General features: G+C 47.1%; 1 protein-coding gene, 2 long non-coding RNA genes and 6 other non-coding genes across 10 annotated transcripts; 5 read left to right on the top strand and 4 right to left on the bottom strand.

The window, feature by feature from the left end:
• The first annotated feature begins 3,991 nt into the window (after positions 1-3,991).
• Positions 3,992-7,143, top strand: LOC107133209 (uncharacterized). Its single transcript, XR_001501985.3, has 2 exons — positions 3,992-6,148; positions 7,017-7,143. It is a non-coding gene; the product is annotated as an uncharacterized lncRNA (long non-coding RNA).
• TRNAK-UUU (transfer RNA lysine (anticodon UUU)) lies at positions 4,148-4,220 on the top strand. Its single transcript has one exon. It is a non-coding gene; the product is annotated as a tRNA-Lys (tRNA).
• TRNAF-GAA (transfer RNA phenylalanine (anticodon GAA)) lies at positions 4,975-5,047 on the top strand. The gene has a single exon. It is a non-coding gene; the product is annotated as a tRNA-Phe (tRNA).
• On the bottom strand, positions 5,890-5,962 carry TRNAK-UUU (transfer RNA lysine (anticodon UUU)). The gene has a single exon. It is a non-coding gene; the product is annotated as a tRNA-Lys (tRNA).
• Positions 7,144-9,131: 1,988 nt separating the features above from the next.
• Positions 9,132-20,882, top strand: LOC112441664 (uncharacterized). 2 transcript variants are annotated; one of them, XR_003029527.2, is made up of 4 exons: positions 9,349-10,143; positions 10,444-10,599; positions 10,771-10,902; positions 20,720-20,882. It is a non-coding gene; the product is annotated as an uncharacterized lncRNA (long non-coding RNA). The 2 variants fall into 2 exon arrangements; XR_009490736.1 differs by lacking the exon at positions 20,720-20,882 and having other exon boundaries at positions 9,132-10,143; positions 10,771-11,411.
• On the bottom strand, positions 10,508-10,590 carry TRNAL-UAA (transfer RNA leucine (anticodon UAA)). The gene has a single exon. It is a non-coding gene; the product is annotated as a tRNA-Leu (tRNA).
• On the bottom strand, positions 10,958-11,043 carry TRNAR-UCU (transfer RNA arginine (anticodon UCU)). The gene is given in 2 exon segments: positions 10,958-10,993; positions 11,007-11,043. It is a non-coding gene; the product is annotated as a tRNA-Arg (tRNA).
• TRNAV-UAC (transfer RNA valine (anticodon UAC)) lies at positions 11,323-11,395 on the top strand. Its single transcript has one exon. It is a non-coding gene; the product is annotated as a tRNA-Val (tRNA).
• OR4D9D (olfactory receptor family 4 subfamily D member 9D) lies at positions 16,797-18,481 on the bottom strand. The gene has a single exon (XM_015474981.3). The coding sequence runs from the start codon at positions 18,479-18,481 to the stop codon at positions 17,546-17,548; it is 936 nt and encodes a 311-aa protein (XP_015330467.2). The 3' UTR covers positions 16,797-17,545.
• Positions 20,883-26,670: the final 5,788 nt, after the last annotated feature.

Here is a 26,670-nt window from a genome sequence, read left to right as displayed (position 1 = left end):
GCTCCCTGCCTCGGCCGGCCAGTTCCCAGCGGCTCTCTGTTTCATATGTGATAAAGTGTATTTTTCAACGTTACTCTTGGACTCTTCCCTCCCTCTCCTCCCCCGCCTGTTCCCTCTGTCTGCGTCTCCACGGCTGCCCTGCAAAGAGGTTCTTCAATACCATCTTTGTAGAGTCCACACACACGCCTTAACATACATTTGTTTTTTCTCTTCCTGACTTACTTCACTCTGTAAAATAAGCGCCAGGCTCTTCTACTTTATTCTCTTTCTAGTTCGTCCTGCCTTCCTGGTTCGGACCACGCTCCGCGAGCTGCGGGAGTTCCAATCTTCCCCGCGCGTCCGGGGGCGGCGGCTCCCGGCTCTGCAGGTGGGTTTTGCGGGCAGGGAGCCGCCACGTGCGGGGTGGGGGGCTGTCCTCGGGGGTGGCCACAGCCTGCGCCCTCTCTCTGCCAAAGAGATCCTCCACTGCAGCTTGGTTTGACGACACAAGGACAGCTTTCGGTGATGGTGGCGGTGGCCGGGTGAGGTGGGGTGAGGGGTTGGAATTCCTTTCTGGTTTATGTCTGCACTAGGGTTACCAAATCAAATACACGGCGCCCAATTGAATTTAAATTTCAGAGAAACAATGACTATTTTTAGTATAAGCATGTCCCAAAGAGCGCATGGGACATAATAATTACATACTCGTTATTTTTCTGAAATTCAAATTTAACTGTAATTTTATTTGCTAATCGCAAATCGCTGTTGTCCACCCCATATCCACACCGCTCAGACTTGGATGCGCCCTCCCACCCCCACCCCGCCCCCACCCCCATCCCGAAGGCGCCTCGGCAAAGATAGTCAGAAACTCTCATCAGCAGGAAGTGGATTTCAGAAGAGACCGGTAGTTTCTTGTTCTTAACAGCTCGCAGGTTTCAAAAGGCATCAGTTGATTTGTTCTCGTCACCACCAGACAAGACCTCGGGTGGGGACCACCAGGGAACACCCCAGGAATCGCCATCTTCCCGGGTTCCAGGTGTCCAGTGCTGCCCACATTGGTCTGGGATGGGGGCATCAAGGAAAGGGAGATTTGAAAGCTCTGGACTGAATCTTGAAAACAAACAGAAAACATCGAAAAATTTGTTGAGATAATGAGCCACTTCATTCCAGGCAGTGCAATGGCACACACAAGTAAAAGTGTTAGTTGCTTCAGTCATGTGCAACTCTTTGCAACCCTATGGACTGTAGCCCACCAGGCTCCTCTGTTCATGGGATTCTTCAGGCAGGAACACTGGATTGCCATGCCCTCCTCCAGGGGATCTTCCTGACCCAGGGATCGATCAGGGGCCTCTTACTTCTTGGGCATTGGCTGCAGGTTCTCTGCCACTAGGCACCTGGGAAGCCCCATGGACCACCCTCTCTCAGGCAAGGCTCCATTTTTCGCCAGCTCCCAGGCTGGGACACAGGGAGAGAGGCAGGAGGCCTACACCTCACGTTCTGAAAACTCAAGATGTGATGAAAGTCGGCATGGAGGACCTGTGATTTGCTCTCCCCTTTCTGTTAACCTGTGCCAAGAGAGCCACTGAGGAGGAGCTTCATCCCCCAAATCTTTGTGCTTTTGGGTGGAAGGATGCATTTTGATAAGGGACTCTGAAAAAGTCAATGATGATCAAAGAAAGGAAAAAACAACAACAACAACAACAGTGGATTAATGTCAGGCAGAACAAACTTTGCGTGATTTATGTCAATGTGTGTAAGAGTGGATTTGATGTGTCAATATAGCAGCTCTGGTACATAAATGCCGGGTGAGATGGTGCTATGAAGGTATTCTTTAGATATTATTAACATTTAGATCAGCAGACTCTGAATAAAGCAGTGGAGTACCCTCCATAACGCAGGTGTGCCTCATCTAATTATCTGAAGGTTTAAGAACAAAGATTGGGGTTTCCTAATGGAGAAGGAACTCTCCTCAAGACTAACATCGAAAACCTGCCTGAGCCTACAAATGGCTGCCCTGCTGAAGTTGGCCTAGAGACTGCAAAATCAACTCTTACCTGAATTTCCAGCGTGTTGGCCAACCCAGTAGATTTTAAACTTGCCAGCCCCCACAGTCCCCTGAGCCAATGAAGTAGTAGTCTCTCAGTCCTGTGTGACTCTTTGTGACTCCGTGGACTGTAACCTGCCGGGCTCCTCTATCCATGGATTTTCCAAGCAAGAATACTGGAGTGGGTTGTCATTCCTTTCTCCAGGGGAAATTCTCAACCCAGGGATTGAATCTGGGTCTCCTGCATTGCAGGCAGATTCTTTACTGTCTGAGCCACCAGGGAAGCCCTGATAAAATAAGTCGTCTCGATCTATCCACCAGGCTGCTGCTGCTGCTGCTGCTAAGTCGCTTCAGTCGTGTCCAACTCTGTGCGACCCCAGAGACGGCAGCCCACTAGGCGCCTCTGTCCCTGGGATTCTCCAGGCAAGGACACTGGAGTGGGTTGCCATTTCCTTCTCCAATGCATGAAAGTGAAAAGTGAAAGTGAAGTCGCTAGTCGTTCGGACTCTCAGCAACCCCATGGACTGCAGCCCACCAGGCTCCTCCGTCCATGGGATTTTCCAGGCAAGAATACTGGAGTGGGGTGCCATTGCCTTCTCCAGATCCACCGGGATGGCAGGCTTTAAAGTGTTACACACAGGTAAGATGGAAGGATGAGATAGTAGTTATTGCTCCTGAGGAAAAAGTGCTCTGAACAACGTCAACCACCTCGGGACCATGAGGGTGGGCATTATATTCCTAGGAAATGTTGGGCCTTTGCCTTAAAAAGGCAAATTCTTCCCAGTTTCTAGCCTGAAGAATGTCTTCCAGAGGTATTTAGATAGAAACAAGAGGCCCGGGGAAGACAGGTGTTACTTGCCTGCAAGTAACAAGCTTGAAAGCTTGGCACACTCCTACTCGCCTTTCAGGGCACAGTTCTACTTCTCCCCGCACCCCTGCTGGCAGGTCCTTCTCTCCTGGCCTTCTAAGCATTCCTCTGTGTTATCTGAGCACTTCCATCTTCCTGGATTAAAGCATTAATTACACGGCTCCAAAGGTCCCTAGACAGCATATTAGAAAGTGGAGACATTACTTTGCCAACAAAGGTCCCTTCAATCAAAGCTGTGGTTTTTTCAGTAGTCCTGTATGGATGTGAGAGTTGGACTATAAGGACAGCTGAGCACTGAAGAACTGATGCTTTTGAACTGTGGTGTTGGAGAAGACTCTTGAGAGTCCCTTCGACTGCAAGGAGATCCAACCAGTCCATCCTAAAGGAAATCAGTCCTGAATACTCATTGGAAGGACTGATGCTGAGGCTGAAACTCCAATACTTTGGCCACCTGATGCGAAGAACTGACTCATTGGAAAAGAGCCCGACGCTGGGAAAGATTGAAGGTGGGAGGAGAAGGGGATGACAGAGGATGAGATGGTTGGATGGCATCACCGACTCGATGGACATGAGTTTGGGTGGACTCCGGGAGTTGGTGATGGACAGGGAGGCCTGGCGTGCTGCAGTCCATGGGGTCGCAGAGTCGGACACGACTGAGCGACTGAACTGAAATGAACTGAAAGGTCTGCTCCCAGCTCTATAGTGGACCCACAGCGCGGGCGAGGGAACACCAAGGATTGGGGGGGCGCGGCGTGACGAGCCCACAGGACCGAAAGGGCGCCGAAACAGGGCGTGTACGAAGCCCAGAGCGTCGCCCTCCGCTAATCCGTCTCGTGGGCCCAGGACGGGGACAGGGAAGTGCCGCGTGGCGCTTCTTGGGCGAGGAAGCGGCCTCAACCCCGCCTCGCGCGCTGAACCGAGGCCTCCGACCCCGCGCGCTCCGGGGTGAGGGCGCCGCGCGGGGTGGGGCCCTGAGGGCTGGCTTCTCCGGCCTCAGGAAGCACGTGTGCCAGGGCTCTCTACAGGAAGGCGCACCTCTCCTGTTTCACTGCAGGAACCTGCCTTCGGCTGCCAGAGAGCCGCCTAGTCCCCTCCCCTCCGCCCTCCCCACTTGGCCGCGCCCCGCCGCGGAACCTGCAGACTGGAACTGAGACGCTCGCTGGAGGAAGCCGGAAACGCCCGGAGCGCCTCGCCCACAATCCTCAGCGCCAGCCTTCGTAGGCTTTCACTCATCAGAGTGTGCTTCCGAGTCGTGAGCCCGGATAGCTCAGTCGGTAGAGCATCAGACTTTTAATCTGAGGGTCCAGGGTTCAAGTCCCTGTTCGGGCGCAATTTTGACTTTTTAACAAAAATACCGGGGTTTTTGAAAGTGAGAGCCAGGTATAGAGCCTCCGTTTGTTAGCCTCTTTCCTTTGGAAAAGGGAGTGAGATGTGGCGCGTGTACGCTGCGCACCCAGTCGCTTTCGGGGGAACAGCCCCGCAGACCCCGCAAGCCCTGGTTGCACAGGCCCCGCGAGACGCGCCGGGCGTCGCGGACGCTCTAAAGCCCGGGTTTCCGGGCAGCCGCGGGCGGGCGGCGCGGCCCCGCTGCGGAGGTGGACGGCGCGTCGGGCAGGCCGGGGCTCCCGCATGGCCGCCGCCCTCCGGTCTCACCCAGAGTTTGGAGCGGGGCAGCCCTGCTTGGTTGTGGGTGCTTTGAGGGCAGATTAGTGACTGCAGTTAAAAGATAGCGTGTTCTGCCACCCTGACGGCGGGGCGGCGCCTGAAGGGACCCGCGTCGGTCACGCGCTGGGCACCCGGCGGGCACTTGGTGGGCGGCTGTCGGTCCTCTCGTTGGCGTCCGGGGGAGAGGCCGGGAAGCGTCAGGGGGCGAGAAAAGGCGGCCTGGGACTCGGCGGGCCGTGACTGTTCCTCAGACGACAGGAATGCGGTTTCTTCCTCACTGCTCCGGAAAGCTCCGAGCTAAAAGCGGCGCACTTTGGAAGGTGAGGTTGGCAACTGAAGAAGCAGAGACGAGAGAGGAGTCTTTTTACAATTTTTCTTTAGAATTTTCCTTAACAGGGTTGAAGACGCAGCCAGCGTCGCCGAAATAGCTCAGTTGGGAGAGCGTTAGACTGAAGATCTAAAGGTCCCTGGTTCAATCCCGGGTTTCGGCAGGGCTTTTGCTGAGTGGGTCTGGAGTCCTTTCCTTTCTTTCGTGCCTTTCCAAAGGCAGGCCACCACACACGGTGAAGATGCTAAGAGCTTAAGCCTTTAAAGAAACCTGGACCCGGTCGCACAGTCACTCCACTTACACACTGTCGGATGCTGGGTCGCAGCCGTGTGGCCTGACTCATTTATAATGTGGTCAGCTCAGGTCTACAGGTGGAAGGTCTTGGGTTTGATGCCAGATATAATCACGTTGGGCTTGCAAGTTTTTCTTATCGGAGGCAGACATGAAGACAGTGTTCAAAAACGTTTGTCTCTACAGCAGGACTGGCAAATCAGGGTCCCACCAGTGCATTAGAAGAATGGTCGGGATGGTTCCTGGCTGGAGAGGTAATTTATAAGCACGTGTCACGACCTAAAATATTTCTTGCAATCTCAGTTTTCTCACCTCTCTTCTCATAAACCGTGCGTGAACTGTTACTGCTCAGAGCGAATGTTTGCAAATTTCCTGTCAGGAGCATTACCATCGTTACTCTGACGACAGGGATGCAAATGTCTTGGTTATGTGTTTATTGATGTTTTGAAAATAAACTAATTCTACACACTAGTTTTAAGATAAAAATATCCAAAGACCAAGTATCTATCATACAAAGGCTGTAAAAGACTGAGGTTGGGAGAGAAAGTTACTGGGCACTTTCCTCCCCTTTCACTTTTTCTGCAAAACCCACCCCGGTCTGGCCTGCCTGCTGGGTTGTAAACTCCGGACTGAATCAAGTGTGTTTTGCACAACCTCACCTCAGAGAGTGGTGTGGACGCATTCCAATTTGTTTCACGATTTTAAAATAACCGCCGCCCGAACAGGGACTTGAACCCTGGACCCTCAGATTAAAAGTCTGATGCTCTACCGACTGAGCTATCCGGGCTCCCTAAAATACTTCCTCTCCTAGTCTATCCACAGAAAATAGACCGCGCTGCCGTTCCTATTGGATTAAAATTCTGAGTCTTTTTGTTGATTTAGTGAGTGGTGAAACTGCAAAATCAAGTTGGAGCAGGCTCTCGGTGGAAGTCTTTTCTGATCCCGTCACAGACAGACTATGAAGAAAATATTAGTAAGTGCCGGCCAACCCCTGCTCCGACCAGAGGAGGATGCTCTCCCCCTTGCATCTCAAGGAAACATCTCAGGAGGAATTCTGATTTAGGACCCTTGGGGGGCCTCCTGGGGAGCTGGGGATTTCTAAACCCAGTCTTGGTCTGTGAAGAGCCCCAGAGCATCTTGTGGGTGGAACCTTATGAATAATTGATTAGGTTTCCTGTCTTTATTCATCAGAACCTATTCAGGACCAAGACTCGGTGGGCGTCCTCAGTGAGGCAGGAAGACACACGAGATAGATATCAAGCGCTTGGGTGGTGGGAAGCCGGTCAACACCGGAAGTTAAGGGTCCTAACTAGTCTTCCAGCGGATGATGATTGCCAGCTGAGCTGCCAATGGTGACTGGGGGCCTGAAGGCTCAGGAAGAGAATCCTGAGCAGAGGGAAGGGCAGAAGGGAAAAGACCTCCGCTAGTGAATCTGAACATTTTCCTTGAAGCTCTCATTGAAAAGTTTCAATCAGGCTGAATTTTATATTTTTAGGAAGTCCTATTACCCTGGAGGCAACCCATGTTGCCTACCGTTCTATCAAACACTGATAGATAGCCATCTATCAAGCCATCAGGCCATCAGGCACTGCAGCCATCAAGCCTTCAGGCACTGCAGCTTCCCTGTTGTGTACTCTAAGGGGAATTCAGAATGGATAAAAAACAGGATATTGGCCCTAGATAGTTAAGATGCATGTCAAAGGAATAATTTCAATAATTTCAATGACGATTGCATCATCCCATACTTAGGAAAGCACTAAAATAATTAACTTGAGATGTATGTTTTTCTATGTTTAGCAGTAATCTTTTGATGTTCAATTATATATTTTTTTCCCCTCCAGAAAAAATCCATATATATCCTGGGTCCTGCCTTACTTTCTTTGAAACAGTTCCTCAGAGCTACCTGAAAGTCTGCTTCTCTGGCTGGTCTTCAGTCAGTTCCTTGAATAAAATGTGACTCGTAAGTTGTCGGTTGTGTGTGTGTGTTTCAATTGTCAATAGTAGGCCCACCCCACCCCCCGCTTTTTTTTTCTTACTTCTGCTCCTTCATTGCCATGTTATTCATCGAGGCGTTGGATAAGATCCCTTGAAAGAGAAAGGAAGGGAAGGGAATCCTATGGAGTAGAGCCTCATAAGGGTTTTAGCTGTCCCTGGAATTCAGACACCTCCTCTGTTGGGGAAGAATAATTGTAGTTCTTTTATGGAGAAATGTACCGCGTAACTGAGCAGGATCCTAGGGGGCCTTCCTGGGACACACTCCTCCCCCCCCACTACAAGGCTACCTGTCTCTTGTTTGTAGAAAAGGTTTCCTATCCCAGGCCTCCCAAAGGCTAGCTCTAGAGGTAAGGATTGGAAACATGTAAACATCTAGTAACAAAAGCTAGCAGCTGGGCCAGGAGTTTTTATTCAGTCACTAAATCCTGTCCAACTCTTTGCAACCCCATGGACTGCAGCACACCAGGCTTCCCTGTTGTTCACTGTCTTCCAGAGTTTGCTCAAATTCATGCCCACTGAGTGGTGGTGCTATATGATCATCTCATCCTCTGTCGCCCCCTTCCTGGGCCAAGAGAACTGGTAACAATGGAAATAGATCAGCCACATAAGTCACAGAATCTTTAGTTCCTCCCTGAAAGACACAGATAACAGTATCTGATGCACATTCCTGAGGTGGTTTGCAGATGCTAAAACCACCACCAGAGGGAAAAAGCCAGCTGCACAGAGAGCAGACTGTAGCCTTGACACAAATGACTCCATCTTGAGCGGTACCAAATCTGTGGCTTGCATACTTCCAGAAATTTGCCTCAAGAAAGTGGAACCAAACTGCCCCTGGAGTTGAAGATTAACTGTGATTAAAACAAGACGAGTCCAGCCAGACCACAGCGTTACTCATTTTGAGACGACCGTCAGAGCTGGCTGTGCTGTTCTGCACACAAGACCCACTCGCTCACCCCGGACACTTCCTGGTTTTTCCCTATGAAATCTTTTTCTCTCCATCTGAAAACTTGGAGACGGTTAGGGGTACACCCGTCTTCTATCTTCCTAGGTTGCTGGCTTCCTGAATAAAAAGCTTCTTTCTTTTCCCACCAGTTCTTGTGTCTCTTGAACATTGACTTTTGAGTGAGAGCAGCTGCACCTGAGTTCATTTCCAGCTCCTGCCGCTAACCTCAGGAACTACGAACAAAGTTTAAAAAGTAATCCAGTATGGAAAGATATTCAAGTTACGTTGAACAAAAATGAACAAAAATTGCCAAACAATATGTATGCCATAATATGTGTGGAAGAGTCAAGGATGTGCACAGGAATAGACATCCTTTAAATGTGTATATCTGTATATATACGTATTAAACATGTATAAACATGTATAAACGCATACATGTATTAAATATATATATTTACATATTTGTTTTTTGCATATACATGAGATGTTTAAGAATAGAAAACAATCTAATAAAAATGACCACCTTTAGAGGAACGGCTTTGAAGTGTGTGTTTCCTCTAAGTACATCTGTATTATTGGGTAAAAAAAAAAACAAGCGCGTATTGTTTTAAATAATAAATGAAGAAAAATGTATCAGATTATTCTACTCTTCAGAGATCACATAGGCAGTCCTTCAGATCAAAGCGTCCCTGATCCTGTGTTTTCTACAGACCCCAGCAGACAAAAGAGAAAAACAAATTTCCCTCCCAGTAGGAGCTGGGTCCAGAGAAGGCGATGGTACCCCACTCCAGTATTCCAGACACTCCAGACACGACTGAGCGACTTCACTTTCACTTTTCACTTTCATGCATTGGAGAAGGAAATGGCAACCCACTCCAGTGTTCTTGCCTGGAGAATTCCAGGGATGGGGGAGCCTGGTGGGCTGCTGTCTATGGGGTCACACAGAGTGTGTGGGGGGTGGGGGGGTGTTTGGGGTGGGGGGTGGGGGGTGGGTAGGGACTTTTAATGCAGAGCCTGTGCTGGGTGTTTCCCTGTCTACACACCTGTTGGGGCTCCTGCTGTCTACAGCGATAGCTCCCTGCCTGGAACAGGTTCTCCATGGCCTTTCTTCAGGCGGTCAGGGAGAAGGTCAAAAGTCACACTTTATTCTCCAGCGTTTTAGACTTCAATTGTTTTCAGCTTGAGACAATCCGCGTGCCAAAGACACATTTTGAGATGGTGAATTTGCTCCCCTCCACTGGTAGTGAAAAATCACCAGTGAAATTAGAAGCATCTTTCACAAATGAAGGTGTGGATCCCTACGAATTATATGACATGGCTTTAACCAAGAAAAATAAAAGCAGCTCCCCCACCCCTGCCTCAGGAGTTCCCTGTCTGATGAAGTCAATCCTCTGAGGAGCTGGTGAGCTTTTGGCATAACCTCGGCTTCTACCACAGCTCTGGGTTCAAAGCTGAGTTCGGCTTTGAATGCAACTGGGGGAGCATGAAGATCTATTTGCTGTTCTCCTAAGGCAGACTAGATGGACAGGCACTGAACACGGAGAACCGAAGTCTCAGAGGGCGAAACATCAAGTGTTGATGGTGTGGAACTGGGTTGCTTGGCACAGAGAGAGTTAACTGGAGCTGTGTGCAATCTCATTTAACAAACTGTAGTGTTTTTTTTTTTCCCCCCCTATGTACTATCCCTCCATCTTTTCGTCCTCCATCCTGAAATGCCACCGTCTTCCCACTTTCCAAGTTCTTTGGTTTGGGAAGTTCCCTCCAGTCCTTAAAGTCAGGGATCTCGCCTGTCTTTGCCACAGAGATCCCGGCTTGATCCCTTCCAGAGGGCGTCCGGTCCTGAGGACTCTTAGACCGTCGGTATTGCTGCGCCCACCACAGGCAGGCCCACCTTTGTCCTGAAAAAGTTCTGTGGCACTCTATCGTGCCAGCCCACTTAATTGTGCATAGCGCTTACCACCATCTGGAATTCTATTTGCTGGTTTATAAACCATCTCTCCCCTCTCTTACTCTACTCTGCAAGCCTGCTGGTAAGGACCTTGTATCTTTGTTGCTGTTCATGTTATTTTCTGCTTATTTATTTTTTTAATCTTTGCATGCCCACAACCTCGGCATTCAGAACGGTATTTGGCACATAGCATGATCTTAAATGGCGACTGCTTATTTTATTTTTTAATTTAAATTTATTTTGGTGACTGTTTAAAAAAGCGAAAGTTTTTACTGCACACTGCCTCCTGCCCACTTCTCTACCAAGTGGCATAGCTTCACGTTGACGTGTACTTTCTAACTTTCCAAGTCGTAAATTCTGAAGTTATTGCTACATTTTCCAGGTCTGCTACAAACTTTCAGATTAAAAGGTCATCGCGCCTCAGGCTGGAAAAGCAGGACCCGTTGTACCAGAAGTGGGGTTCGAACCCACGAGGATATAAATCCATTGGATCTTAAGTCCAACGCCTTAACCACTCGGCCATTCTGGTATCTGCCAAGTAAGTCTTACTTTTACGCAAATTGAGTCATATTAAGCTACTGCTAAGTTGTAAAACAATAAAACATTTTATTCCTTTTAAATTTTATTCCTGTTGTACAAGAACAACAAGGGAATGGGAGTGGGGAGGGGCCGCTCAGCAGCTTTCACCACGGCCTGTTAATTTCCTCAGGTCGAGTTAGCAGAGGCTCTGGAGCCACATCAAAGCGATGGGGAAGACTGAAGAGGCAGGACTCACGCCTGAGGCCATCACAGCGAAGTGGGATGGGACCCCTCCCAACGTGGGCGAAGGTCGCTGGACTTGGTAGGTGATGTGTTTATCTCCCTCCGAACTCTTTCCTCATTTATCAAAAGAGAAGCGACTCTGGTGGGACTCGAACCCACAACCTTTGAATGCCTCCGTCTATCTAGAAGTCCAATGCGCTATCCATTGCGCCACAGAGCCCGGTGCTCAGGCCCCCTCCGCGCAGCTGACATCAAGGCAGAGCGGCGGCGTCTGGGGGCCGCCACGGGCGCATCCAGACCGGCTCTGCCCCGGACAAGTGGGGGCGCTCGTGTCGCCGAGGACAAGTGCGGACGGGACTTGCGGGGAGAGGTCTGAGGGCCATCTGAACGCTTCCCTCCGCGGGCCGTCACCGGCCTCCACCCTCCGCCTCACTGTGCGGAGGAAAAAGTCTCTGCGCGCGGTTTCTGTATCCCATCCTGGCGGAGGTCTGCAGCGCGCGGTTCCATAGTGTAGCGGTTATCACGTCTGCTTTACACGCAGAAGGTCCTGGGTTCGAGCCCCAGTGGAACCACGAGGCGGGGGTCGCTCTCTTTTAGAAGCATTTTAAGTTGAGACTTCTTGGGGCCAGCCGCTGCTTGAGTTTTAACTCGGGAAGTGGCGACTGCGACTCCCAACGGGGCTTCGCGCCGAGGTGCCCGTGCAGACGGGCCGCCGAGGCTGCCCCTTCGCGGCGTTTCTAGGAGCGTGCGGGCGGCCCCGCCCGGCTCAGGGCGTCGCACGCCATTGCGCCTGCGCGCTCGCGCCTGCCGGTGGGTCGGCCTCCGGGTCCCTGAGGGGGCCGCGGGCGTCGCGCGCCATTGCGCCTGCGCGCTCGCGCCCGCCAGTGGATCTGCTTCCGGGTCCCTGAGGAGGTCCGCGGGCCCTGCTCTGTTTACGCCTGCTTGGCCGCGAGGGACATCCCTACGGTCCCCTCCCTTGTTTGTTCATTACTTCACGTCCGCTGACCTGTTGCTTCATTTAAGTTTACAGTACTTTTTGAAACATTGTGTGCTGATGGTCGTGGACTTGGGCAAACCCTGGGAGACAGTGAGGGACAGGGAGGCCCAGCGTGCTGCCGCCCCTGGGGTCGCAAAGAGTCGGAGACGACTGAGCGCTGAGCAGTAACACGCGGATGCTGGAGAAACCAAACCAGCCCTCTGTTTTTACAGTGTTGTTTCCCCCGGTTAAGAATTTCTCCTTGACCAAATTGTAGCCGGCCCCTCTGAGCCCTTGTCTCAAATAGCCGGCTTATAAGGCTTGAAGAGACAGTAACACTAGTATTGCTTTTAATGAACTGTAGTGTTGGAGAAGACTCTTGAGAGTCCTTTGGACTGCAAGGAGATCCAAGCAGTCCATCCTAAAGGAAATCAGTCCTGAATATTCATTGGAAGGACTGATGCTGAAGCGGAAACTCTAATACTTTGGCCACCTGATGCGAAGAGCCGACTCATTGGAAAAGAGCCCGACGCTGGGAAAGATTGAAGGTGGGAGGAGAAGGGGACCACAGAGGATGAGATGGTTGGATGGCATCACCGACGTGATGGACATGGATTTGAGTAAACTCCGGGAGTTGGTGATGGACAGGAAGGCCTGGCGTGCTGCAGTCTATAGGGTCGCAAAGAGTCAGACACGACTGAACTGACTGAATTCAAGGCTGCACCCCCTAAAATGGCCCGACTTTCAATTACAGAGTCTGCCTGAGAAAGCTGAAGGCTGCCGCCCCGTTCCGCCTTTACTGTTTGTTCCAGACAGGAGCTGAATTTGCCCTCATCGCCTGTGTCTCCTGCATCAGGCGGGTTCTTTACCACTAGCACCACCCAGAGCCGCTCTTCGTAAAAGACTTACGATTATTGTACAAAAGGTAGCATGCCATAAGGACCTCTCCCCCGCCCCAGCAATATCCTAGAAGTCTTTCTATTTCCTTCTTAAGCCTTCACTCATCCTTTCACTTCATGGTTTGGGTATAGCCCAGTTCTTTAATCTGTGCCTTTTAATGAGCGATTACATTGTATTCAGTCTTACAGACCATGCTCTAGTGGGTTTCCTTATGTGTAGGTTTTGGAGTGGATCAGTCTGTAGAGTACTAATAGCAGAAATCTTGAATGGTCACTATTATCTGACCTATTTTACAGATGAGGAAGAGAAAGAACAGGGAAGTTAATTGATAGCCCAAGTCTCATAGTGCCCTAGACAGTCATGGTACACATCAGAGCAATGATTCCATCGAGCCCAACTCTTGCATCTTCCCGTGCATAAAAAAGGTGTGAAATTCATTAACTTGAGATGTCTCTTTAATTAGCAGTAATCTTTTGATATTTGACTTTTTGTTTTTCTTTTCAAAAAACTCTTACATCCTGGTCCTCTCCTCTTCAGAACAACCCTTCAGAGCTACCTGAGAGGCTGGACCCCAGCTTTAAGTCCTCAGTAAGTCCACCGAATAAAACATAATTCTTGATTCTTAGGTTGTGTGTCCTTGCACCACCCCCCCCCCCCCCCCCCCCATTCAACATGGGTTTTCAGGCCTCATCTCTGGAAATAAAAATCTGAGTTAAACTCTTACAGGTTTGCCAAAGGGAGGATTATGGAAAATGAATGTTTCCCTCTAGTGGTGAGAAGACATTATGAAACATTTTGCTCTGTAGACTCTGCTCCTATTGAAGAGGTTCTTTAGAAATATAGCACACCCCCACCCCCCACCCCGCTTCAAAAAAAAGAAGGAAAGAAATACAGCTTCCCAGGGTGGGAGATGTTGAACAGTTTAGTCAAAATACAAATACCCTGTGTTAGAACTCATATGTTAAACAGTTGTTGTCAAGCAACATGTTCTTATCACACTGAAGGAGGAGAAACACATTTTTGTGAAAAATATTTTTTTTTTTTAAAGCACAAACTTATTTAAAAGAACTTGGCTACACAGAAAGCTGGGGATCTTAGTTCCCCGGCCAGGGACCGAACCTGCACCCCTGACAGTGAAAGCTCAGAATCTTAACTGCTTAACTGCCAGGGAATTCCTTGGGAAAACAGATTTTAATGTATACTATGTCTCCAAAGTACCATAGTCTTTTAGGAACCCAGTAATTGATTAATTGGGCTTCTCTGGTGGCTCAGATGGTGAAGAATCTGCTTGCAATGCAGGAGACCTGGGCCCAATCCCTGGGTAGGGAAGATCCCCGGGAGAAGGGAATGGCTATCCACTCCAGTGTTCTTGCCTGGAGAAACCCATGGACAGGAACCTGGTGGGCTACAGCCCATAGGATCGCAAAGAGTTGGAAAGGACTGAGAGGCTAATACTTTCACTTTCTTTAAAATCAATTGTTTCTTAAAAGTAAATGTGTGGGTGTTTGTGTGTTTATGATTTTGTGTGTGTGTGTATTTGGAATCCTCAATTCACTGTCTCTAGAAAGTAAATATTAAATGCTGAGAAAAGGTATGAGGAAGGGAATTTTTTTTTTTTTTTGTATAAAAATTGATTTACAAGGAACCAAATAGCTATTGGTGATAAAGCAACATACTGATTATGGGAGACTATGATTCTGTATTCTTTGGTTTGAGAGGAAGTTTGAATTGTTCTTGACTTTCTGTTGTTGTTCTTGATGTTTTTTCATGTGGGTTGCTGCTGCTGCTGCTAAGTCGCTTCAGTCGTGTCCGACTCTGTGCGACCCCAGAGACGGCAGCCCACTAGGCTCCCCTGTCCCTGGGATTCTCCAGGCAAGAGTACTGGAGTGGGGTGCCATCGCCTTCTCCATTCATGTGGATAGCTAGGTACAAAATTCAAAGCTATAGTCAGAAATCTGGTGAATGATTTTAATTATAGTCAGAAAGTAACAGTCACCCCAAAGAAGCAAATGTAGATTTTTTTTAATGTAGAGTTTTAAAAGTCCAGGATCAGATATGAGTGTATGTGAATTTTGTCCATAGCTTCTGTCTTGTGTTGCCCATCACCTGGCTGAAGTATTTCACTTGTCTGTACCTGGGTCTCTCAGGTTACCTCTGACACCTGGGCTTGGACGTATCTCCCTCATGTGCACCCTCTGCAGTTGTCCTGTCCTGTATCTCTTCCCCTGTGAGATGACACCTGGAGCCATTGATTGGGCCAGTAGACCACCTGAAGTTAATTACTAGTGAGACACTACTGAGAATGGGCCTGCAGATGCCCTTTCTACACCGTAACCACCAGAAGATGGCCATGGCCTTCCAGAAATGTATCTAACTTTTGTAGTGATGGTGAAACAGGAGGGAACTGGTTCCAAATCGGGAAAGGAGTACGTCAAGGCTGTATATTGTCACCCTGATTATTTAACTTGTATGCAGACTACATCATGCGAAATGCTGGGCTGGATGAAGCACAAGCTGGAATCAAGATTGCCAGGAGAAATAGCAATAACCTCAGATATGCAGATGACACCACCCTTATGGCAGAAAGCAAAGAAGAACTAAAGAGCCTCTTGATGAAAGTGAAAGAGGAGAGTGAAAAAGTTGGCTTAACACTCAACATTCAGAAAACTAGATCATGGCATCTGGTCCCATCACTTCATGGCAAATAGGTGGGGAAACAGTGGCTGACTTTATTTTTGGGGGCTCCAAAATCACTGGAGATTGTGACTGCAGCCATGAAATTAAAAGACACTTGCTCCTTGGAAGAAAACCTATGACCAACCTAGACAGCATATTAAAAAGTAGAGACATTACTTTGTGGACAAACGTCCATCTAGTCAATGCATGCATGCTAAGTCGCTTCAGTTGTGTCCAACTCTGTGTGACCCCATAGACAGCAGCCCACCAGGCTCCTCTGTCCCTGGGATTCTCCAGGCAAGAATACTGGAGTGGGTTGCCATTTCCTTCTCCACCATCTAGTCAAAGCTATGGTTTTTCCTGTAGTCATGTATGGATTGTAATACACTAGTATCTAAATGACATACCCACAGGCACCATGACAATTCTCCTAGAGGAGGAAATGGCAACCCACTCCAGTATTCTTGCCGGGATAATCCCAAGGACAGGGGAGCCTGGTGGGCTACAGTCTGACTGGTTGCAAACAGTCAGACACAACTGAGCACCATGTATCAGCATCATTGGTCTTTGATGGTTGGCCTCGGAATTGTCATGGTGACTGTGGGTATGTCATTTAGATGCTAGTGTATTACAATGAGTGCATAATGAGGCTCAAGGTCCACTGGAAGTCACATCTTCTGCCATCTTGGACCTAGTCGGTTCTAGCCAGTTTGTCATATCCTCAAGGCCTTGTCATTCATTTAAAGGCTGTGGCCTGCCCGCTTCCCTCCTCCAGGGGATCTTCCTGACCCAGGGGTCGAGCCTGCATGTCCTGCAGCTTCAACCTTGGCAGGCGGATTCTTTACCATTGTGCCACCTGGGAAGCTCAACACTACAATAGAGGATAAATAGATGAGCTTGTTTCAGATGCCATCAAATCTTGCCTGAGGCAACAGGAGTAGTCAGACACGCATTTACCTGAGGTCAGATATCTCAGATCTAGCCTTGTCTCAGCTATTTATCAATGACAAAAACTTTGATAAAATATGAACCATCTCAGCTTCTGTAAGGAAGACCCAGAGGTTTCCTTAGAAAAACAGAACTGATATCCTCAAAATGGGCAATGGAAATTCTCCACAAAGGGAAGAGTGGCTGGATTTTATAGGATGGACTCTGGTCCCTAAAGATCATTTTACTAATTGTTGCTTGGGCTGCAGAAGGTACAGCCACAACTCAAGAACTGAGAGGTAATTTTCTTTCAGATTTCATTTCCTCACCTGTAAAATGAGGTGCTTGAGTGATATAAACTTTGGAGTTCCTTTAAGATTACAGCATCAAGTCCCATTGCTTCATGGCAAAAAGAAGGGGAAAAAGTGGAAGTAGTGACAGATTTTATTTATTTGGGCTCCAAAATCACTGCAGACAGTGACTGCAGCCATGATATTAAAAAATGCTTGCTTCTTGGAAAGAAAGCTATGACAAACCTAAACAGCATATTAAAAAGCAGAGATATCGCTTTGTTGACAAAGGTCCATATGGTCAAAGCTATGGTTTTCCCAGTGGTCATGTAAGGATGTGAGAGCACCAAAGAATTGATGCTTTTGAACTGTGGTGTTGGAGAAGACTCTTGAGAGTCCCTTGGACTGCAAGGCGATCCAAACAGTCCATCCTAAAGGAAATCAACCCTGAATATTCATTGGAAGGACTGATGCTGAAACTGAAGCTCCAATACTTTGGCCACCTGATGGGAAGAGCCGACTCATTGGAAAAGACCCTGATGCTGGGAAAGATGGAAGGCAAAAGGAGAAGGGGGTGACAGAGGATGAGATGGTCTGATAACATCACTGACTCAATGGACATGAATTTGAGTAAACACTGGGAGATAGTGAAGCACAGGGAAGCCTGGTGTGCTGTAGTCATGGGGTCACAAAGAGTTGGACACAACTTAGCAACTGAACAACAACAACATCATGAGCTAATGGCTTTTGGATCTGAGACTTAAGTAGCAGAAAATCTCACCATGACAAATCCTTACTGAAACAATTATTTCAGACCATCTTCGTTAGAAGATTCTGCCATAGGGTAAAGATGGCCTCATCTGGCCTCACGATGGTCTATTGATAAGGGTCTTCTACTGTGTGTGAGAAAATACTTTTCAGTTCTGACTCTTCCATTCTAGACTGCATGGTATCTATTCCTTTTCAGAAGGTCCAAGTCTCTTCTTCAGTCTCTTCATGGCTGCCTTCATCTCCTGGTTCCTCAGGGTGTAGATCAGGGGGTTCAGGACAGGAATGATGACAGTGAAGGTGATGGAGACAGCTCTGTCCATGGGGAGGGCGGAGAAGGGCCGGGCGTAGACGTAGATGCAGGGCACGAAGTGCAGGGTGACCACCGTGATGTGGGCGGTGCAGGTGGAGATGGCTTTCCTCCTGCCCTCCCCAGAGTGGGACCTCAGCATCATCAGGATGACTGTGTAGGACACAAGCAGGAAGACGAACCACAGGGTAGAGATCAAGCCATTGTTGGAAATCATCAGGAGCTCAAGGACAAAGGTGTCAGTGCAGGCGAGTGTGAGCACCTGGGGGACATCGCAGTAGAAACCGTCCACAATGTTGGGTCCGCAGAAAGGGAGGGGGAGCAACAGGGAGATCTGCACGATGGAGTGGACGAAGCCCCCCGCCCAGGAGGCCACTATCAACCCAATGCACCGCCCCCGACTCATGATGGTCACGTAGTGCAGGGGCTTGGAGATGGCCACGTAGCGGTCAAAGGCCATCACTGAGAGAGAGAAGATGTCTGCGCCACCAAGGAGGTGGAAGAAAAACATCTGCGTGAGGCAGCCACGGAAGGAGATGGTCTTTCTCTCTGAAAGAAGGTCCACCAGGACCTTGGGGGCGGTGGTGGAGGAGAAGCAGATGTCCAAGACGGAGAGGTTGCGGAGCAGGAAGTACATGGGGGTCTGGAGGCGAGACTCGCAGCTCACAGTGACCATGATGAGGAGGTTGCCCAACACGGTAGTTGTGTACACCAATGATAACAAAAGAAATAAGACCCGGCTCAGTTCTCGGGACTGGGTCAGTCCTTGAAAAATAAATTCTTTCACCCTGCTGTGATTTCCCTGCTCCATTGGGTCATGTTTTTTCTTCTTTCTCAACTTCCTGGAGAGAAGACAGAAAATGGAATACAGAAAACATATCATTAAAAACCAAAGGAGTGTGAATTATATGACTGGACTGCCTTGGGTGTTATTTTTGCAGTTATTTTCCTTTTGCGGAAAGACCCCAACTGCCGTAGATGGTGTTTTTGAGTTATCTCAGAGCAAAACAAAGAGTGGGTTTTCAAAGGAGTATTTAGTTAAAACCTTTTCATACCATTCATGGGGTTCTTGAGGCAAAAATCCTGGAGTGGTTTGCCATTCCAGGGGTCTTCCAGTCATGGCACATAGCAGGGGGAAAGTGGAAGCAGTGACAAATTTTATTTTCTTGGCTCCAAAATCACTGCAGACAGGGACTGCAGCCATGAGATTAGAAGACGCTTGCTCCTTGGAAGGAAAGCTATGACAAACCTAGACAGCATATTAAAAAGCAGAGACATCACTTTGCCGACAAAGGTCTGTATAGTCAAAGCTATGGTTTTTCCAGTAGTCATGTACAGATGTGAGAGTTGGACCATTAAGAAAGCTGAGCAGGAGGAACTGATGCTTTCAAACTGTGGTGTTGGAGAAGACTCTTGAGAGTCGCTTGAACTGCAAGACAATCAAACCAAAGGAAATCAACACTGAATATTCACTGGAAGGACTGATGCTGAAGCTGAAGCTGAAGCTCAATAGTTTGGCCACCTGATTCGAAGAACCAACTCATTGGAAAAGACCCTGATGCTGAGAAAGACTGAAGGTGGGAGAAGAGGGCATCAGAGGATGAAATAGTTTGTTAGCATCACTGACTCAATCGACATGAATCTGAGTGAACTCCAGGAGACAGTGAAGGACAGGGGAGCCTGGCGTGCTGCAGTCCATGGGGTTGTGAAGAGTAGGACATGACTTAATGAGTGAACACCAACAAATTAATTAAAACACCTTAATTAGTATGTTATTCTTATTAAAAATTGTATGTCTCATCATTTTATTCTTGAAAAACCGCTGAATGCTCTGAGAAGTGAAGAGACTAGCTTTGTTTTTGTTTTCAATGAACACTCACGCATCCAGTTGTTAGGAAGTGGGAAACACGCGGAGGGGACGGTATAACGCACAGTCTGTGGCTCTAACGCAAGCTCGTAGCCTCTCCTTCATTTTCTCCCACCGGAGACAATCTACTTGGCATAGTCTTGCTGGATCTTCATGATACCAGTGATCAGCACTAAATCAAGGCCAGAAAGACAGTTTCCATTTTACTTTCTACTTAGGACAAACAGCTTTGCAGCAGCTAAGACAATTTAATTGGGTGCATCTCTCTCTTTCTTTTTTTTCTTCTTTCCTTCCTTCCTTCTCCTCTTCCTTCTTCTTTTCCTTTTCAATCTCCCTTCTCTTTGGTGTCTTGCTTTCCTCTGATTTCTGTGGCCCAAGATCAGGACTTGGCAACTACAGTCTCTGCTTTTCATAATGCTGTTGCCAAAGACCTCACCATCCTGGCCCCTGGACCAGTGCTCTTCCTTCCTCAGTCTCCCTCCCTTTTGTCACCTACATTTGTGCGTCACTTCGGTATTTGTAGAGGCTTTAGTTTTGCACAAAGAGCAAAATGTTAGTATCACACCCTGCTATATTTAAAATGGGTAACCAAAAAGGACCCAGTGTACGGCGCAGGGAACTCTGCTCAGTATGCTGTGGCAGCCTGGATGGGAGGGGCTTTGGGGGAGAATGGATTTTGCTGCGTGTGTGCGTGTGGCTGGGCCCCTTTGCTGTTCACCTGAAACTATCACAGCATTTTTAATTAGCTGTACCCCAATACAAAATAAAAAGTTCAAAAGAAAAAAAAAAGATGTTAGTATCAGCAGACCTGAATTTGTGTGTGTGTGTGCAAATTTACTCTACTGAATGTGGCTGATCTACAGTGCATGTACATTTCTGCCGTGCAGCAAAGTGACTCACTTACACACATATTCAGTCATTTGCATTATGGTTTATCACAGACTATTGAATATAGTTCCGTGTGCTGTACGGTAGGACCTGGTTGCTTCTCCATTCTGCGTATAATACGTTTGCATCCGATAGTCCCAAACTCCTGATTCATCCCTCCCCACCCGCATCCTTGGCAAGCACAAGTCTGTTCTGTATGCAGCAGACCTGAATTTGAATGTAGATGCTGCCACTTAATTGGCAGATAACTCTTCATCATCAGTAAAACTGAGTATCATCGTGTTTGTTTTACAGGACTGTGGACCTTGAGGAGACTTGCTGAATACAGTCAACCTGAGGTGACACAGACCACATCTCCCCCATGTATAATACACTTAACATTTTGCAGGGTCAGTCGTTTATACATTTTTTTTTGAAAACACTGACAAAAATGCACTTTTATACTTCTGTTATAAAATATGGTTCTTTGAAATAATTGCAACTATTATCTAATCTAGCATCTCAAAAGCAGATATGTTCTGTACAATGGGATATTATTCAGTGATCACAGGAAATGAGGTACCAAGCCAGCAAAAGATGGGGATGAAACGTTATTCATAGTACTAAATGAAAGAAGCCCATCTGAAAAGGTGTTTACTGTATGATCCCACTATATGACAGTCTGGAAATGACAATATAATAAATCATAATTGAAAGATTATAACACAATTATAATAAAATATTAATGGCTGCTGGGGGCTGGGTGTGGAGGCTGGGAGGGATAAATAGGTGAGACACAGGGAATTTGAGGGGCATCCCTTGTGGCTCAGAGGGTAAAGAATCTGCCGGCCAATGCAGGAGACCTGAGTCAGTCCCTGGGTCAGGAAGATCCCCTGGAGAAGAGAATGCCAACCCACTCCAGTCTTCTTGCCTGGAGAATTCCATGGTCAGAGGAGCCTGGCAGGGTATAGTCCATGGGGTCGCAAAGAGTCAGACATGACTGAGCGAGTCACACACACACACGGGATTTTTAGGGCACTGAGCAACTCACACACACACACACACACACACGGGATTTTTAGGGCACTGAAGCTAATCTGTATGCCGCTCAGATTGCGGGTACACAGCACCGTGTAAACCCATAGAATGTACAACATCGAGTGGCGTTTAAGATCAGGGTCTGAAGCTTTCAGCGGGTCATGATCAGACTTTTCATGCATGTGGAACACCTTCATCTTGCACAAGCACACATAACATTCTTGCTTTCCAGTATGTGGAAGGATTTGGGTCACACACTTGAATCAGTTACTGCCAGGGGAAATTCTACACTGAAGCCAAATTTGCACTCATGATTCAGGTTAGCTTAAAATATTATAAGTTGTTATTCTAAAGAGCTTTAAGAACACTCTAATTGTCATGCTATCATTGTTAGTGATACTTAAAGAATTTTCAGCAAATGCTTAAAAATCATTTAAATCATGCTTTTAGGAAATACGGCAGTTATTCAATACTAGGTCATTGAAGGGTAGATCTACTTTTTAAAAAACATTACTAAAATCATGCAAGTACTATACTCATCTTATGACATATGTTTTATTATTCTGTTATTATTGGCAGGAAAATGGAAATACTCAGCACTAAGTGAGTTAATGGATAAAAGTGAACATCCATTACCTTTTATGGATAAAACCCATAATCTGTTTTTATGATTAAGCTGTTAGCACTATTTGAACTATTGTTTTTGTCAGAAAGAATAAGAATGTGGTAAGTGTCTATTTTCCTCCCTTTTTAAAAGTAATGCTAAAGTATCAGTATTGTAAACACATCTAGAATATGGAAAACTGTGATTGCAACCAATTTTCCTTTCCTCATACTAAATGATCATGTATGGCATGGAAAGGAAACTTAAAATTTCCTTTTTTCTTAACAAAAAGAGTTGGCCCTCATGCAAACAATGGATTTCAGTTAAGAATAATGTATCCATCCTGGTCTGTCAGCTTTTACCCAATGGAGCCCACTGTGGACAGTGGGAGTCAGAGGGGGTTAAGAATAATGTATCCATCCTGGTCTGTCAGCTTTTACCCAACGGAGCCCACTGTGGACAGTGGGAGTCAGAGGGGGTTAAGAATAATGTATCCATCCTGGTCTGTCAGCTTTTACCCAACGGAGCCCACTGTGGACAGTGGGAGTCAGAGGGGGTTAAGAATAATGTATCCATCCTGGTCTGTCAGCTTTTACCCAATGGAGCCCACTGTGGACAGTGGGAGTCAGAGGGGGTTAAGAATAATGTATCCATCCTGGTCTGTCAGCTTTTACCCAACGGAGCCCACTGTGGACAGTGGGAGTCAGAGGGGGTTAAGAATAATGTATCCATCCTGGTCTGTCAGCTTTTACCCAACTGAGCCCACTGTGGACAGTGGGAGTCAGAGGGGGTTAAGAATAATGTATCCATCCTGGTCTGTCAGCTTTTACCCAACGGAGCCCACTGTGGACAGTGGGAGTCAGAGGGGGTTAAGAATAATGTATCCATCCTGGTCTGTCAGCTTTTACCCAATGGAGCCCACTGTGGACAGTGGGAGTCAGAGGGGGTTAAGAATAATGTATCCATCCTGGTCTGTCAGCTTTTACCCAACGGAGCCCACTGTGGACAGTGGGAGTCAGAGGGGCAACTGGGCTGGCAGTGGGCAACGGTAGTTGATGGGAGCTCTCTGTACATTTTGTCCAATTTTTCTGTAAATTTAAAATTGTTCTAAGAAATAAAATCTATTCCTCTGAACCTCCCCGCCCCAACACATGTACCAAAGGATAAAACAATTTAGAACATTTCTACTTTGCAAAGGAACACAATTTTTAAAACGCTTATCACCGAGCTTCATTTGCTGATCCTAATTTGTTGCTGTTGTCCTGTTTCCAACCCTGTTTTAAAGAGAGTATTTAGAATGAATTCTAGTTTGGGTGTTAACAGGCATCAGTCTATTGTGATTTTACCAACAACAACAAAAAATATCCTTTGCACCTTTTTTCTTTTGTTAAAATCAGCTTTCTTGAGGTGTAACTTACTTGCAATGAACTACTACACACATTTAAAGGTTTGATGAGCTTTGACATATACATACACCCATGAAACCATCACCAAATTAGGATAAGGAACATCTCCCTCAGCCTGAAGTTCGCTTGTGCCCCTGAGAACTGCGGAATTTTGGCACCTAAGGACTCTGTCCAAACCTGCAAAAGAGATGACCAGACCACCACATGGCCTCTGGAGACACAGGACAGTGTCCTTAGGATGACCCCAGGCCCTCATTTAAAATGCCTGCCTGGGAAAGCACAAAGCTGCCAGGAGAATTTACTGTTTGTTCCAGCCAACATCAGAGGTGGCCCCCGATCTCCCTTGCTTAGAGCATTTACGGACAGTCCTGGCAAATGTCGGAGAAGACAATGGCAACCCACTCCAGTACTCTTGCCTGGAAAATCCCATGGACGGAGGAGCCTGGTAGGCTGTAGTCCATGGGGTCACGAAGAGTCTGACACTTACTGAACGACTTCACTTTCACTTTTCACTTTTCACTTTTGTGCATTGGAGAAGGAAATGGCAACCCACTCCAGTGTTCTTGCCTGGAGAATCCCAGGGACAGCGGAGCCTGGTGGGCTGCCGTCTATGGGGTCGAACAGAGTCGGACGCGACTGAAGCGACTTAGCAGCAGCAGCAGCCTGGCAACTGTGATGTGTATCTCTTGCAACTTACAAGTGTCTCTTTCAAGGACCAAGAGCCATTTCCTTGAATGTGATCATGATGAAGGAAGGAGCCTCTGTCTCCCAGTCTGTGTAGGGGGTGACTTACATAAATGCCGCTGGCAGACAAGCCTGACTGCACTGGCACCGACCACCGCTGCCACTTTCTGCTTTTCGACTCTGCCGAGCCCTAGCTTGTCCCCCTCCTTTGCGCCCTCTTTGATCACTCTGGGCAAATGGGCGCGGAGCTCAGTCCTTTCACTGCTGCTCTCACGGACGTCGGGCTGTGTTCACCTCTGACACTTCTTTTTACTTCTTTCTGTGTCCTTCCCACTTTGAAGCCATCCTTTTGTTCTGCTGTTGCTGTTGCTCAGTCGCTCAGTTGTGTCTGACTCTTTGTGACCCCATGGACTGCAGCACGCCAGGCCTCCCTGTCCTTCACTGTCTCCCAGAGTTTACTCAAACTTATGTCCATGGAGTCAGTGATGCCATCCAGCCATCTCATCCTCTGTCGTCCCCTTCTCCTCTAGCCTTCAACCTTTCCCAGCATCAGGGTCTTTCCCAGTGAGTCAGCTCTTCACATCAGGCGGCCAAAGTATTGGAGCTTCAGCTTCAGTTAACGACTCAGATCTTTGGATCCCACTGTACTTTATGTCTTTGGATCCCACTGTACTATATGTCTTTGGATCCCACTGTACTTTATGTGTCATTTTCTCATCAGAACAGAACTTCACGTTGTGAACTTTCCTCCTATTCTCTTTCCTTTGAAGGCCAAGCCAAGCAAAGCTAATTTTCTTGGCTTACTCCCAGTGACCTACGAATCCATCAAGAACTCCCCAAAGATTTCATCCCCTTCAAATGCTTTCTGTTTTTAAAAGGGCCACTTATTTTTTTTTCCAGAGTAAATATTTTAAAAGATTTTTGAAATAAAGTGATCAGAACATAGGCAGCTTTTTAGTTTTTTAGATAACGCACAGAGGATTTATTTTTTTAAATTTTAAACTACAGTGGGAAGTATTGTGGCTCAGAAAGAAGATACCAGCTTGGGAGATTTGAACTCTGAGGACTTCATGAAGCAACAGTGGAAGTTTTAAAGGCGTCTAAACTCCAGGATGTGTAGTCTTTTCATGCGTGAAACGGGAGAACACGCTGCCTCGAGTCCCTTTGTAAGCGGGCAAGGTCTGCCCGGCATTACACAATATTAAATGGATCCATCGGTCCAGGTGATTTCCAGACCTTTGCAGCTTTTTTTAAAAAAAAAAATTCTTTTCATTTTTTTAAAAATTAGAAATATTTTTGACTGCACCGTGCAACATGTGGGGGCTTAGTTCCTGACCAAGGACAAGCCTGTGCCCCTTGCGTGGAAGTGTAGTCTTAACCAGTGGACTTCCAGGTAAGTCCTTTGGAACTTTTTAAAAATAAATATATATTAAATTATTTTTTGTTTAAGTATAGTTGACTTATCATGTTAGTTTCAAGAGTATAGCAAAGTGATTCAGTTTTATATATACATATATGTAAGTATCTATATTCTTTACAAATATTTGTTTCCATTATAGCATTATAGTTTATTACAAGATATCAAATATAGTTTCCTGTGCTATATAGTAAATTCTTGTTTATCTATTTTAATATATGACAGTGTGCATTTGTTAATCCCAATTTATTCCCACCCCCTACCCCTGCTCTAGACCTTTGGAGCTTTAATTCTCGATTGTTTTAAATAGTGTTGCCCTCAATTATCTTGTGATGAGTCTAAGATTGTATTCTGTCTATTGCTTACCAGCATTTGAATCTCAGTTAACCTATAAATCTCAAGTGTGTCTTGGAAGTTAACTGATGGCTGATTGGTAGCAAGAAATGCCAGGGGCAGTTCGTCCTAGTGGTGAGAAGAATGGGCTTTGAAACCCAAAGGCACAAGATTCTGTGCAGGAGGGAGTGGTCAAAGTGATCATTGATCCAACTGAAAAATGCTGAAAATGCTGCTCCTCCCTCCACAGGGCATTTGCCCAGCTAAGAGTAAAGGCGGAAAGGGGAAGACAGATGAGAGCCTCTGTGTATGTGTGTCTGTTTGCAACAGGAGAGAAGGAAAGAAAGCAGAACATTACTGTTTATGTTTGCTTTATTTTTTGCTTTTGGCAAGAACGAGTTCAAGACCCCAAGAATTTCTTTAGAAGTAGGTCCAGGGACCAGTCGAGAGGGCAGCATTGACATACACACCACTATGCGTAAAATAGACAGCTAGCGGAGCTGCTGTGCAGCGCGACGGCTCAGCGCGGCGCTCTGTGCGGACCTGGAGCGTGGGGTGGGAGGGGATGTATGCCCACACGCGGATGGTTCACTTTGCTGTACTGTGGACACTAACGCAACATTGTAATTATGTTGCAATTAAAAAAACGAATGTACTGCTCACAAAAGAAACCCTCATAAAAGCAAAGTGATAACTTCTAAAGGGAATATTTTAATCTACATAATAAAGTTTAAAAAGAATAATAATAGTAATAAAGGGCCAGAGAAACCCATTCTGATAAAAC

The sequence above is a fragment of the Bos taurus genome, chromosome 15 (assembly GCF_002263795.3).
Source record: "Bos taurus isolate L1 Dominette 01449 registration number 42190680 breed Hereford chromosome 15, ARS-UCD2.0, whole genome shotgun sequence".
Lineage (NCBI taxonomy): Eukaryota > Metazoa > Chordata > Mammalia > Artiodactyla > Bovidae > Bos > Bos taurus.
This window is presented reverse-complemented; position numbering and strand designations above follow the sequence as displayed.

Excerpts from the sequence above, each read along its gene's own strand:
- OR4D9D (XM_015474981.3), bottom strand. The coding sequence starts at position 18,481 with ATGGAGCAGGGAAATCACAGCAGGGTGAAAGAATTTATTTTTCAAGGA.